At 44.8% G+C, this 14,479-nt stretch overlaps 1 protein-coding gene across 1 annotated transcript; it reads right to left on the bottom strand.

The window, feature by feature from the left end:
* Positions 1-6,848: 6,848 nt before the first annotated feature.
* On the bottom strand, positions 6,849-12,363 carry LOC129714722 (transcription factor Sp5-like). The gene is made up of 2 exons (XM_055664499.1): positions 12,091-12,363; positions 6,849-9,029 (listed from the first exon to the last, which is right to left on the bottom strand). Exon 2 carries the CDS (start codon positions 8,982-8,984, stop codon positions 8,055-8,057), a length of 930 nt encoding a protein of 309 aa, XP_055520474.1. The 5' UTR covers positions 8,985-9,029; positions 12,091-12,363; the 3' UTR covers positions 6,849-8,054.
* Positions 12,364-14,479: the final 2,116 nt, after the last annotated feature.

Here is a 14,479-nt window from a genome sequence, read left to right as displayed (position 1 = left end):
GATCAGCCATGATTGAATGGCAGAGTAGACTTGATGGACCGACTGGCCTAATTCTAGTCCAATCACTTATGAAATAGGTTAATGGGGTAGTTAGAGTCAGATTACTTTGTATTTACCCCAGATGGCACCTCAGTGATCCTGATCATTGGAGGATGAGATGTCAGACAACCCTCAAAGCTCCTGAAAGTGTGTCAGCCAGACCTATGAAGGCACTGTTTAAGAAGGAACTGCAGATGCTGGAAAATCAAAGGTAGACAAAAAATGTTGGAGAAACTCAGCGGGTGAGGCAGCATCTATCGAGCGAAGGAAATAGGCAACGTTTCGTTCCGAAACGTTGCCTATTTCCTTCGCTCCATAGATGCTGCCTCACCCTCTGAGTTTCTCCAGCACTTTTGTCTACCTATGAAGGCACTGGATTGGTGGTATCTGCGTGTCCTGCACTGGGAACTGAGCATTTGCCATAAGATTCTGCATGGTGAAATGGGGTAGAAACAGACCCGACCACTACTCTGAGGGATTCGCCGACTGTGCATCCTCCCAACTTTATAGCGTCAAGCAAATGTGGATAAAATGCACATGGCCTCTTCGTCTAAGTCATTAGTCGAAGGGGGGGAGGCTGGTCTGTGTGATGGACTGGGCTACATTCAAAACTCTCCTCAACTTCCTGCAGTCTTGTGCAGAGTCTTGTGCAGAGCTGCATACCTGATCCACGACCCATTCACCTGCAACCCATTCCCTTGCTAACCCGGCTGGTGCCTTGCAATGGACAGGGAAAAATGTTCGCATGAGGTACGCACGTTTGCAGCGACATCTACTATCTAACTCTTTGGTGACCCTCGGACTATCCTTGATCGGACTTTGCTGGCTTTACCTTGCACTAAACGTTATTCCCTTATCATGTGCCTATACACTGTAAATGCCTGGATTGTAATCATGTATTTTCTTCCTGCTGACTGGTTAGCACGCAGCAAAAGCTTTTCTCTGTACCTCGGTACACGTGACAGTAAACTAGACTGTAACTGTAAACTACCAGCTCTGCCTTTGGAAGGTGAATCAACGTTGGCAGCAGCGGCAATTGTCCACGGGCAATTTACAAGCACTTCTTTTTGTCGCACAAACCTGGATACCCGATCCTTATACAAATAACATCCTTTATGCTGCCGTATCCAGCTCACACCTCTATGAATGGGAGAGGACTTAAAGCACCAAAAGAGAAAAAAGCTGGTTCCAAACTTCACAAATCCTCTGACAGCTTTGACCCATCTGTCCCTATTTGTGGTACTTTGTTCCAGTTAACACTAACATTACTACTCCATTTGGTAGCTGTTAAGCAGCTCTGTCAGTTTTGCAGAATCCGACTACTGACACAAGCTTAACCCCGAGTCGCCTGGCTTTGTTCCTCCATGCAGAAGCACTTCCTGAGGTTAATGGGTTAGAAAATCAAGGAAATAAAACCTTTTAAAAGTCATCTGTTTCTTCTCAGTCAGACAACGACATTAACCTTTCCTCTTAATCCGTCTCAGATGAAGGCCTTTCAAGTAAAGCAGAGATCTTCAGGGCAGCATGGTGAACCTAGGCCTTGACCTTTGAAGGTAGGAACATCATTACCATTCAAGCAGTTACAGGGTCTATTAGTTCTAATAGTTTTAACTTGGTAATAAAAGTAATAACTTGCCTCTGATCAATCAACAAATTGTGAATCAGGCAATCATGAGTTGGGTTGTTTGGAACATAAAGTGCTGGAATAACTAAGCAGGTACGGCGACATCTCAGGAGAATATGGTTAGGTGCGTTTTGGACCGGAACCCTTCTTCAGAGTGATGTGTGGTGGAGGGAGGGGGGGGGGGGGGAGCTGGAAAATAGGTGGGGGCAAAGAATATGGAGAACAGTTCACTGATGGAGAACCATTGCGAGAAGCAGTGGATGGAGCGAAGGCACCTTGAACCATGGCTGGGTCCGAGCTGGGAGGCCTGCAAATAGAGCTGGAAGCCATGTGGCACAAGCTGGCAGCACAAGCAAGTACTGAGGAAGCACATGTGAGTGTGCTAGTGAGTCTGGGTCACAACATGGTCAAAGAGCATGTAGCAGGAAGCACAGTGAGGGAGCAATGAGAGAGGGTCCCAAGTTGCTGTCTTGTTTCAAAGCTTGAGTGCAAGGGAATAAATAATCTCCTCTGAGGCTATACCAGTGTTCTGGTATAAATTGTGTGGGGACCAGCCCTGTTGGACCCCTTAACACATACTCATCTTCTGGTGTTATTATGATCGAAATATGCCTGTCCAAATGTCCAAACTGGGCATAAACAGTTTTTTTATTATTCACTACTACTATTTATTTCCCATCTCTAACTGTCCCGATGAAGGTGGGGGCAAGCCGCCTTTTACAACTGCTGCCGTCCTTCTGGTGAAGGTGCTCCCACAGTGAAGTTCCAGGGTTCAGGCCCAGTGTCGATGCAACTTGCCTGCACACCAGGGGTAGCTTCGAGTGGACAATTGACAATGATACCTCATCGAACCTGCATGTCTTTGGGACATGGGAGGTAGACAAAAAATTCTGGAGAAACTTAGCGGGTGAGGCAGCATCTATGGAGAGAAGGAATAGGCGACGTTTCGGGTCGAGACCCTTCTTCAGACTGATGTCGGGGGGGGGGGGGGGGGGAAGAAAGGAAGAGGTGGAGACAGTAGGCTTTGTGGGAGAGCTGGGAAGGGGGAGGGGAAGGAGGGAGAAAGCAAGGGCTATGTGAAATACCGCTGGCGTGTAACTGGCGTGTAACATGGGATGTAACTGGAGGCACCCAGAGAAACTCATGCAGTCACAAAGAGAATGTGCAAACACCACACAGACAGCAATGGAGCTCAGGTCAGCATCACATTCAGTTATGAGGCAACATGGACCCTTGTGGAAAACCACTATCTACGTTCTTTCACAGTTAAAATTAACCCTTTACTCCCACACTCTTGAAGGCAGCTTGCAATCCATGCTTCCATGCCGCTTGCCACCACATTCTTTGGAGGCTACTGTATCTTGTCAAAGGCTTTTTGAAAATCTAGACAAATTATCAGTGACAACTGGATGGAAGGAACTTATGTAGACATGGGTAGACAGGATGTTGAAGAAGTCATGGGGTCATTAGTCAGAGCACCGAGTACAGGAGTTGGGACGTTGTGTTACAACAGTATAAGTTGCTGAGGATCACACAGCTTGGTGACAGGGCGGTCACGGTGGCGCAGCAGTAGAGTTGCAGCCTTACAGCGAATGCAGCGCCCATAGACCCAGGTTCGATCCCGACCACGGGAGCTGTCTGTACGGAGTTTGTACATTCTCCCCGTGACCTGCGTGGGTTTTCTCCGAGATCTTCGGTTTCCTCCCGCACTCTAAAGACGTATAGGTTTGTTGGTTAATTGGCTTGGTAAATGTAAAAATTGTCCCTAGTGGGTGTAGGATAGTGTTAATGTGCGGGGATCGCTGGTCGGCGGGGACCCGGTGGACCGAAGGGCCTGTTTCTGCGCTGTATCTCTAAACTAAACACAAAGTTTTGTGTGCAGTTCTGGTCGCCACACAATAGGGAGGATGTCATTAAGCTGGAAAAGGTGCAGAAAAGATTCACAAAATATTGCTCGGACTAGATGGCTTTAGTTATAAAAAGAGACTGGATAGGCTGGGACTTCTTCCCTTGGAGTGTAGGAGGTTGAGGGGAGACCGTACAGTACATAAAATCATAAGGAATATAGTTAAGGTGAATGCTCACAGTAGTTTTCCTAGTGAAAGATTTAAAAGGAACCAGAGGGGCAGGTTTTTCACACAAGGGTATATGGAATGAGCTGCCAGAGGAAGTGGCAGAGATGGGTACAATCAAAGATCCTATAGCGGAGCAAGATAGACCACTCCTTCTAAATGCAATGGGGCTGACGTGTAGTACACAACGGAGCGCAACGTGGGCCTTTTTATCATCCATTTCAGTAACCCGACCCGACTTGCAGTGTAATCAACGTTGCGGGGGAACAGTTTGTGTTAATAAATTATAATTCTGAAAATGAGGAGAAGGTTTTTACCAAATAACTTTTATTTTTACGAGGATGTTTCCGTAACCGGCTTCCGTCTCTGCGCCAGTATCTTTGCTCCGCTACGGGATCTTTGGTGCGGAGACGGAAGCCGGTTACGGAAATGGGGCCGAAAATGACCCATGAATCTTGGTCGGAGCGGACAGTTGGGTCAAATGGCCTGTCTCTGCTGTACGACTCCATAACTTGGTGGACTGAATGGCCTCTTTATCTGCTGCTCTGTTCTAGGATTCCTTAAGGCAGCACCTCTCACAATTAGCACTTTACTCAGCGCTACATTGAAGTCTCAATGTTTACGGTCTGCAGTGAGCCTTGAACTCGTGACCTTCTCACACAGAAGGAAATGTGGTTCCAGCCCAGGGAATCAGATCTCCTGCCACGACTGTGGATCTGCAGTCTTGCCTGCAGATGCACGTCACGGGTTCGAGATTCCCGACTGATGTTTCCAGTGCAGTACTGAGGGAATGCTGCACCTGGAGGCATCCTTCTTCACAGGAGGGACACATCACAGAAAGCAAACTGGAAGAGGATACAATAAAAGAGCTGGCATTTCAAAGATTTTTGTAAAAATTGGAGACTAGGGACTTATACACGTTGTAACCAGAAACTCTTCTTGCTGCATGAACTTGAAAGTTGAACTTAAAGCATTTTTGCCAGCTTACTTTGTTGGGCGTTTCATGATTACAAAGGCACTCTTTGTAATAATACGCAGTAAAAGTGTGCCTTTGTAAGCAAGCTGAAGATTATATGTACACATTAGTTTGATCCTTAGTAAAAGCATGCTTGTGTTTAATTATAGAGCATCTGACACCTGTCAGAAAGACATTGTTCCACATCTTTATTGGCACAGGATGCTTTGTGTTGCTTCTTGAAACACAGTCCTCAGCAGGCATGCTCTAATGGGAGGTAACAATTGCAAGCATTTCTCAAGAGTGAAGCAGAGAGAGAACTAATTTGCCACTTCTAAGCAGTGTTGCCACAATTTTCACACTGACATTTACATAAATGTCAATTGAAAGCAAGGAATTAGCATTGGGCAGTTAGTCAATTGATTTTTAAAGTTTCATTTAGAGATGCAGCGTGGAAACAGCCCCGTCCCCCACTGAGTCCACACCGACCAGCGATCCCTGCACTTTAACACTGTCCCACACATAGTAGGGACAATGTACTTTTGTGCCAAGCCAATTTAACTACAAACCTGTACGTGTTGAGTGCGAGAGGAATCTCGGAGAGAACCCATGTGGTTACGGGGAGAACGTACAAACTCCGTACAGACAGCACCCATAGTAGGGATCGAACCCGGTTCTCTGGCGCTGTAGCACTGCAAGGCGGTATCTCTACCGCTGCGCTACCGTGTAGAAACAAAGAACTGCAGATGCATAATATACAAAAGTGCTGGTGTAACGCAGCAGGTCGGGCAGCATTCCTTGAGAACATGGGTAGGTGATGTTTCTGATCAAGACCTTTGCTTTCCAGCTAATACTTCTATTCATTTTAGATATAGTATGGAACGTGGATAAATTACTTAGATTATTCAGCCTCACATTCTCCGGATGTTTCAGTTTAGATATACAGCATGGAAGCAGGCCCTTTGGCCCACAGAATCCATGCCAGCCATCGATCACCCGTTCACACTAGTTCCATGTTATCCCACTTACCCAATACACACTAGGGGCAATATTTTTTTATAGAGGCCAAGTGTCTTTGCGACATGGAAGGAAACCGGAGCACCCGGAGGAATCTCATGCGGGACAACCTGCAGACTCCACACACAGATAGCACCGCTCCGAGCTCAGGATGGAACCCGGGTCTCTAGAGCTGTGAGATGGCAGGTCTACCAGCTCCACCACTGTGGTGCCAGTTTGATCACCTTCAACTCTTTTGGTGGGTTTGGTTTTGCATACGTCCTTGTTCTTCGTCCAACAGAGTCATCGGTTGCCTCCTATGATTTATTCTCAATGCTTGTCTGATTGTTAGCGTCAGGTCTGTGGCCATTGCAGCTTCAGAATTGGGAGATCAAAGCGATCTGGGGCTTGGGTCAGGACAGGCCTGTGGGAATTAGAGCTTCATTTTGAGGAGACCTTCGGACTTCAGGAATTTCTAGGTTGTGGGCAGCATCTCTATAGAACTTCAATATGTGATGTTTCCCTCCATTGATGAACTGTACACTGCAAGGGCCAGGAAGCGAGCGGGCAAGATCATCTCTGATCCCTCTCACCCTGGCCACAAACTCTTTGAATCACTTCCCTCTGGAAGGCGACTCCGGACTGTCAAAGCTGCCACAGCCAGACATAAAAAACAGTTTTTATCCACGAGTAGTTGCTCTACTCAACAGCCAAAAATCTGTAGCCTCCCTTTGATCTGGTATTTTGTTGGTTCACATGCTTGATCAATGATGTTTTACCATTAATGTTTTATTATTATTAATGTTTAGTGTTTTCTGAGTCATTCGTAACTGTCACTGTGTGTCATGTTGTTACTTGTGGGCAGAGCACCAAGGCAAATTCCTTGTATGTGAATACTTGGCCAATAAACTTACTTACTTGCTTCAGGTTGGGACCCTTCTTCAGACAGAGTCTGAAACCAGAAATGTCACCTATCCATATTTTCCAGAGATGCTGCCTGGCCCACTGAGTTACTCCAGCATTTTGTGCCTTTAAAAAAATATATAAACAGCATCTACAGTTCCTCATTTCTATGTAGATTAATTAAAGCAGTTTTGTGAAGGGAATGTAACTGGGGACAAAAAAAAAAAAAAAAAAAATTGTTTACTCAGTAATGACAGGATGAGGTTTTAGTCCTCTCCTTTGAGCCCACTTGTGCTGGAGCGAATATTTCTACTAATGCGTCATGCAAGATCAGACAATTCAACATATAGCAGGGGTCTAAACTCCACCCAATGCAATGGATCCACCCATTATATTGTGCAGCATGGGTTCAAGAATCTAAATCATTTCCCCAACAATGGACCATCAATACAAATCTTAAAATATAGGCAAGTTTCATAAGTAATTTGCTCCTTTTATTGATATACCTTACGCAGCACGCATTTGTTAATTAAAATAATGTTAGATCGGTTGTCAAAAGAGGAATAAAGTCAATCATAAATTTCTTAAAATAAAGTGTACAATCAAATACAACACACGCGATCTCAGCCAAATTGGTTCCTTCGGAAAAATTGCTCAACTTCCAGGAACATTGTCTGAGGATACAGCGCACATCATGTACGGAGGCCAAAAAGAATGTAGTCTTTAAAAAAGATTTCACGCAGTCGCATGCAGGACAGATGTTGCACCAGTATCGGGTTGTTCATAAATTAACATTCAATTGGATGCAACCTTCAAAATGTCTTTTGCTAAAATTTAGTCGCGACTTTTCCCTTCAAGTGTTGTGTATTTGAAGGTGCCCATCAGTTAGTAACTTCTTCCAAACCACTTTAGAGAATCATCTTCCAAACTCCAGGTATGAAGTTTCCATTGAGTTTTGCCTCCTTCAGCCCAAAGTATTTTTATTTCCTGTTTCACTATCTTTTTTTTATTATTTGCACTGCTCAAAGTTGAATTCTTCTGTCTGATTCTGATCCTTCATTCTTTTTGCTCCAGCTTTCATCTTCACCGCCCCCCCCTCCTCCTCCCTCCCTCACTGAAGTGGTTACTAATACAAGTATCCAGAACATCCAGAACTTCACCTAGTTAAGTTGAAAGAATAGTTAACCGCTGGTGCAGGGCCGAGATATGGGAAGGTATCAGAGGCTCAATCCAACCTAGCCCCACTCAAATGTTCAAAGGCCCAGTTCCCAGGATCCCAAATTGATTTTTCACTTCCCAAGCCCAAGGACAGATTCGGTATTCCTTATTGCTACCCTTGGCCAAGATCACTCAACTTAACACAGACCAGGCAGTTAAGCTAGGACTTTGCCGATAGCACGTCTCAATCCCAACTCCATCTCATGCGCTGATTCACGAGGCCATCAGCAAAGCTCAGCTTTCTCCCTCACTCCATTTTGATGTTTGCCAGACTCACTCCATGGTGTTTCATCCCTTTATTCTGATGGGTTTTGGTGTGCTTGGAGAGGTGGTCACTCCTCATGAACCGCTTGCCACATTCCTGACAGCAGAAGCGTTTCTCCCCAGTGTGAGTTCTCAGGTGTCTCTGCAACTCGTCAGACCTGGTGAAGCTCTTCCCGCAAAACAGCCAGTTGCAAACAAAGGGGCGTTCTCCAGCGTGCCACCTCAGGTGGGCTTTCAGGTGGGAGGTCTTTCCATAGACTTTGCCACAGCCAGGAACGTGGCAGATATGCTGCTTCTTCTTACCCTGGTCTTTACTACTGCCTGGAGACTGACAGTTGGGGCATCTGCATCTCCGGCAACGCCTGGCACAGTTCAGGAGACCTTTGGAAGAGCTCTGAAGGAAGGTAGATGGCATTTGGCTTTGATGGCCCAAAACCACAGCTCTTCCGAATGGGAGATGGTGAGGATTGACAGGACTGGGCTGTTGCATGCTCCACCATGGAATTTCGTCAGGATGACTGGGCGATACATGTCTATTTGGCAACGCTGAAGAACTGGGAATAAGGTTGGGGAAGCTCGGAGCTATTCCGTTAGCTTCTGGGTAAGGATAGGCCGAACTTTCCAAAACTGAAGTAGTCAGGATCTTCACAGAAGACAACTCATAAGTGTAGACCGATTCTGTTGGAGGGGCCAGGGAAAGCTCTTGTGATCCCAAAGCTGATGGCGCTGTCCCAAGAGCATACTGAGCCTTTGGAGGACTGAAGGACATCGTGTGAGAACTTCCGAAAGCATCATTGCTCCAAAACTGAAACATTCCAGACGTGGACCCCATCGGCGAGTCATATTGGAACTGGGGAATGGCTGCAGAGGTTGGTCCAACTTGCCCTACTCTTCCACAGGTGGCATTCAACATGGACAAACCCCTTACAGATTCTGGAGGATAATTTAGTCTTTGGTCCTATAAAATAAAAAATTAAAAATCAACTTTGGAACTCAGCAAAAAAAATAGTTAAAAAGGAAAGTGATTTGAATTTGTAGGAATGAAACGCAGATGCTGGTTTAAACCAAAGATAGACACAAAAATGTGGAGTAACTCAGTACTTTCCTCAGCTATCTCCTCCAGCAACTTGATCCATACACCCACCACCCTTTGTGTAAAAAAAAGTTACCCTTCATGTTTCTCTTAAAGGGACTTTCAAGACCTCTGCCGAGTTTGCCCTTGACTCATAATCGCAGCATGGTCGTAAAGAAGTCGTAGGTAGGAGGTCATGATGCTAGTCGTAGGTACTCGTGGCATCAAGTAGGTCGGGGCGTTTTTTTCTAGCATGATGAAAAATATGCACGAGTAAAAAAGGTTGTGAATTAGGTTGTGAAAGTGGGACAGGCCATTAATTCTTTCCCCCCAACCCATAAACCTATGATGTGATTAGTGATATCCCTGCAAAAATATAAGTGGAGTGACACTGGCCCGACACCTCATCCCTCACTCCATCCAGGGAATTAAACAGCCCTTCCAAGCGAGACAAAGATTCATCAGCACCTTCTCAAATGCGTTTCCTACTCTTCATCGCAGAGATCGAACACAGGTTAGGCGACTGGTTTGCCGAGCCCCTACTCCTTGTTTACTGTGGCCATCTGGATATCCTGGTTGCCAGTCATTTTAATCCCTCTTCCCATTCCCACAGCGACCAGTCCTCGGCCTCCCCCACTGCCAGGGGGTGGCCAAATGCAAATGAGGGGAACAGCACCTCATATTGTATAGATTGGTCTGAAGAAGGGTCCCAACCCAAAACATCACCTATCCATGTTCTCCACAGATGCTACCTGACCCGCTGAGTTACTCCAGCACTGTGTGAAACGTCACCTATCCATGTTCTCCACAGACGCTGCCTGACCCGCTGAGTTACTCCAGCACTCTGTGAAACGTCACCTATCCATGTTCTCCACAGATGCTGCCTGACCCGCTGAGTTACTCCAGCACTCTGTGAAACGTCACCTATCCATGTTCTCCACAGATGCTGCCTGACCCGCTGAGTTACTCCAGCACTCTGTGAAACGTCACCTATCCATGTTCTCCACAGATGCTGCCTGACCCGCTGAGTTACTCCAGCACTCTGTGAAACGTCACCTATCCATATTCTCCACAGATGCTGCCTGACCCGCTGAGTTACTCCAGCACTCTGTGAAACGTTTCGGGTCGAGAAAAAATAATCCAATATCTATTCTCGTGACAGGACACTAAGGAAAGGCTTTCTCGATGTAACGAGCCAATGTTTAAGAGGGAGTTAGATGTGGCCCTTGTGGCTAAGGGGATCAGAGGGTATGGAGAGAAGGCAGGTACGGGATACTGAGTTGGATGATCTGCCATGATCATATTGAATGGCGGTGCAGGCTCGAAGGGCCGAATGGCATACTCCTGCACCTAATGTTTCTATGTTTCTCCAGATTCCACGTCGCTCGCCGTCACCTTCTGTCTCCCTCTCTCTGAATCCCAGAGCCCATTTGTTTAACTGAAATAGCCCTCAGGAGTGCCAGTTCCAGTAGCCATAACTCACAGATGCAATTCACAAACAGCAAAGGGATGTTTTTGTTAAGGAAGCTTAATTGTTAGTCGTTATGGTTTGGAGTGTTCCGCCAGATGCTGCAAATTCAACAGCAAGTACAAAATAACAGATCAATACTTAAAGGGGAAAATATTGCAGTTTGGACAGCAGGAAAGATTTTTTGAAGGAAAAAAAAACAGTAGCATAGGGTTGGGCCAAATGGCCTCACCTGGCGCTGCGAGTATCATGCATGTGCACAAAAACGAAGGAACTTGGTGCTATTTAGAAACAAGAAAAATGCAAATATTGGTTTACAAACGATGATACAAAGTGCTGGAGTAACTCAGCGGTGTCAGGCAGCATCGCTGGAGAGAAGGAATGGGTGACGTTTCGGGTCGAACCCCTTCTTCAGACTGGTTTGGAGAACATGGATAGGAGACGTTTCGGGTCGGGACCCTTATTCAGACTCTACACCCATTCCTCAAGCACGCAAATTTAATTTACCCTCTAATGTGGGACAGTTAGTTTATTTACCTCTCGGTGCATAGAGGATGGCGAGTGTTACACCCTGCCTTTAACATACAGACACACACACACACACACACACACCTGGCTGCCGATTTCAATAACACACCGCCAGAAGAATACGAGAAACCGCTTATTTTAGTTTAAGGAGAAAAAGACTAATTCCAACGTTACCAATAAATCCGCATTCCGTTTAAAAATATTACATCGAGAAAGCCTTTCCTTAGTTTCCTGTCACGAGAATAGATATGGATTATTTACTCTCGACCCGAAACATAGAAACATAGAAATTAGGTGCAGGAGTAGGCCATTCGGTAGAAACATCACCCATTCCTTCTCTCCAGAGATGCTGCCCGTCTCGCTGAGTTACTCCAACTTTTTGTGTCTATCTATCGTCGGGATAAAAAGTTAAAATGTAACTTTTATTTAAACCCGAGTATCTCAAAGTTTACAAATAACACGCACGTTCTATCGATTAATTGAAAAGGGAAACAATTTAAATGTTTAAAAAAATCCACAACAACAACAAACAAACAAAAAAAATCCCGTGCCCCAAGAACAAATGAAGTTGGGGGTGATTGTCAGAATGACCAATGTTAATTCACTAATTCACTTCGGTCTGAAGAAGGGTTTGCCCATTTCCTTCGCTCCATAGATGCTGCTGCACCCGCTGAGTTTCTCCAGCATTTTTGTCTACTTTTACTTCACTGATAAACCGGCTGTTAATAACGTCTCGTTATAAACTGCTGGCAACGTACTTGGTAAACATTGTAAACAAGATGCACTTTTACAGACAAGAGGGGAGCTCAGCCTACCGTTAGAATACATGCTGCAGCAGGAAGAAACTACTTTTGATTGAAAAAAAGCTAACAATGAATGGATTTTAAACGACAAGACCTGCAGAAACGCTTGTGGATAATAATCTTGGTCGAACAGGCAGCGACCACTCACCAGTCAATCTTGTCTGCAACTCACCGCGGTGTTTTTCCAGGTACAACTGACTACAGAAAGGGGAAAAAACTTTGCTTCTGATCACACTCTGTTCATTTGAATATAATCTGGGGTTTTTTGGGGGCCAATAAAAGTCAAGGACTTTGAAGTTAACCGCCTTGCAGTGATTTGAATGGCTTGGGCACGTTTCAATCAAGCGTCAGATCCTTAAAATGAATGGACTTCGAAAGGAGGAGGTGTCTGGCTCACTGTCCGCCAGCATTGATAGACCTCTGTGATAGGAAGTCAGGGCTACACGACCTCTTAGATTGATTGACACTGACTGACGAAGCCATTGCCATCTGGGAGATCTCTGCAGACGAAGATAATTGGATTGGCTTGATCAAAGAGCTAAATCATCCCGCAGGAAATCATTCCCATTCAGTGTTTGCAATGAAAACTCTTGCAATTGAAAGCAATACGATGGGCGTCTATAAAATCCAAATGTGGGGTTAAAAGTAACAAACGTAACCTTTTTAAAATAAATTTTCCCATTCAAAATTTGCAGTGAAAACTTTTGCAATTGAAGGCATTTCAATGGCTATCTATAAAAACTATAATGTTTAAGAAAGAACTGCAGATGCTGGAAATATTTAGCTACCTCCTCTCTTTCCAGCATCTATAAAACCTAAGGTTACACAAAAAAGCTGGAGAAACTCAGCGGGTGCAGCAGCATCTATGGAGCGAAGGAAATAGGCAACGTTTCGGGCCGAAACCCTTCTTCAGACCTCTATAAAACCAGCATCTATAAAACCTAAATGCGTTAAAAGTAACAAATCTAACTTTTTTTTTCAAATTTCCCTTTGTAACCCTACATTAACCTCAAAAAATAATATCCAACCTCAAATCTTTTGCTGGCTAGAAGATTAGCTGTATATTTACAGCATTCTTATGGTTTTGAAGTTGCTGTCATTTAGCAAGATGTTTTTAACTCCCACTTAAATGTAACCAACGAACTGGCCTCAACTACCTTGTGTGACAGAGAATTCCACAGATTCACAAGAATGTTGTCAGGACACGAGGGCCTGAGCTACAGGGAGAGGTTGGCAAGGCTAGGACTTTATTCCTTGGAGTGCAGGAGGATGAGGGGTGATCTTATAGAGATGTATATAGAAACATAGAAAATAGGTGCAGGAGTAGGCCATTCGGCCCTTCGAGCCTGCACCGCCATTCGATATGATCATGGCTGATCATCCAACTCAGTATCCTGTACCTGCCTTCTCTCCATACCCCCTGATCCCTTTAGCCACAAGGGCCACATCTAACTCCCTCTTAAATATAGCCAATGAACTGTGGCCTCAACTACCTTCTGTGGCAGAGAATTCCACAGATTCACCACTCTCTGTAAAAAATGATTTTCTCATCTCGGTCCTAAAAGACTTCCCTCTTATCCTTAAACTGTGACCCCTTGTTCTGGACTACCCAACATCGGGAACAATCTTCCTGCATCTAGCCTGTCCAACCCCTTAAGAATTTTGTACGTTTCTATAAGATCCCCCCTCAATCTTCTAAATTCTAGCGAGTACAAGCCGAGTCTATCGAATCTTTCTTCATATGAAAGTCCTGCCATCCCAGGAATCAGTCTACAGGATTTTTTTTTTTTTAAGAGAATTAATATGAATTTAAGAGAATTAAGAGAATTAATATGCTTTTTCTTTCGCCTATGGAGTCATTTATTGTAAGTTGGTGTATTTAGTTGGATAATACTTTGGTTTTGCGCTTGGTGTTTTTATTTGAACGCTTATCCTGGAGTTATAGCACAAGTACTTTGTGTTTTCATTGTAATTTACCAACATAAATTTAATTCAGAAAAACAGTATACAAAACGAAACAACAGAGCAAAGCTTTTAATGCATTCTTAGCATCGGTCTATACATTCAGTGTAAAGACCAACTGATTTTATCCAGAAGATAGACACAAAAAGCTGGAGTAACTCAGCGTGACAGGCAGCATCACTGGAGAGAAGGAATGGGTCGAGACCGGGTCGAGACCGGCAGTGTTAACACTGAGAAGATTTACGAGGATGTTGACACAACTCGAGGGCCCGAGCTATAGGGAGAGGTTGAGCAGGCTGGGACTCTATTCCTTGGAGCGCAGGAGGATGAGGGGTGATCTTATAGAGGAGTACAAAAACATATAAGGAATAGATCGGATTGCCGCACAGTCTCTTGTCCAGAGTAGGGGACTTGGGTACATGTGACAAAAAAGTATCATTGAATGTAGAATCATTGAACTCTCTTGTTGGAGATGGTCATTGATTTTTGTAAGAGAAAGAATTTCATTATGTGTTAGTACACTACAAGGGCCAGGAAGCGAGTGGGCAAGATCATCTCTGACCCCTTGCACCCTG

Source organism: Leucoraja erinacea, chromosome 40, assembly GCF_028641065.1.
Source record: "Leucoraja erinacea ecotype New England chromosome 40, Leri_hhj_1, whole genome shotgun sequence".
Classification (NCBI taxonomy): Eukaryota; Metazoa; Chordata; class Chondrichthyes; order Rajiformes; family Rajidae; genus Leucoraja; species Leucoraja erinaceus.
The sequence above is the reverse complement of the archived record's forward strand: the minus strand, read 5'-3'. Positions and strand labels throughout refer to the sequence as shown.

What these genes read in the sequence shown, in the direction of transcription:
- LOC129714722 (XM_055664499.1), bottom strand. Translation starts at nt 8,984, where the DNA reads ATGTTGAATGCCACCTGTGGAAGAGTAGGGCAAGTTGGACCAACCTCT.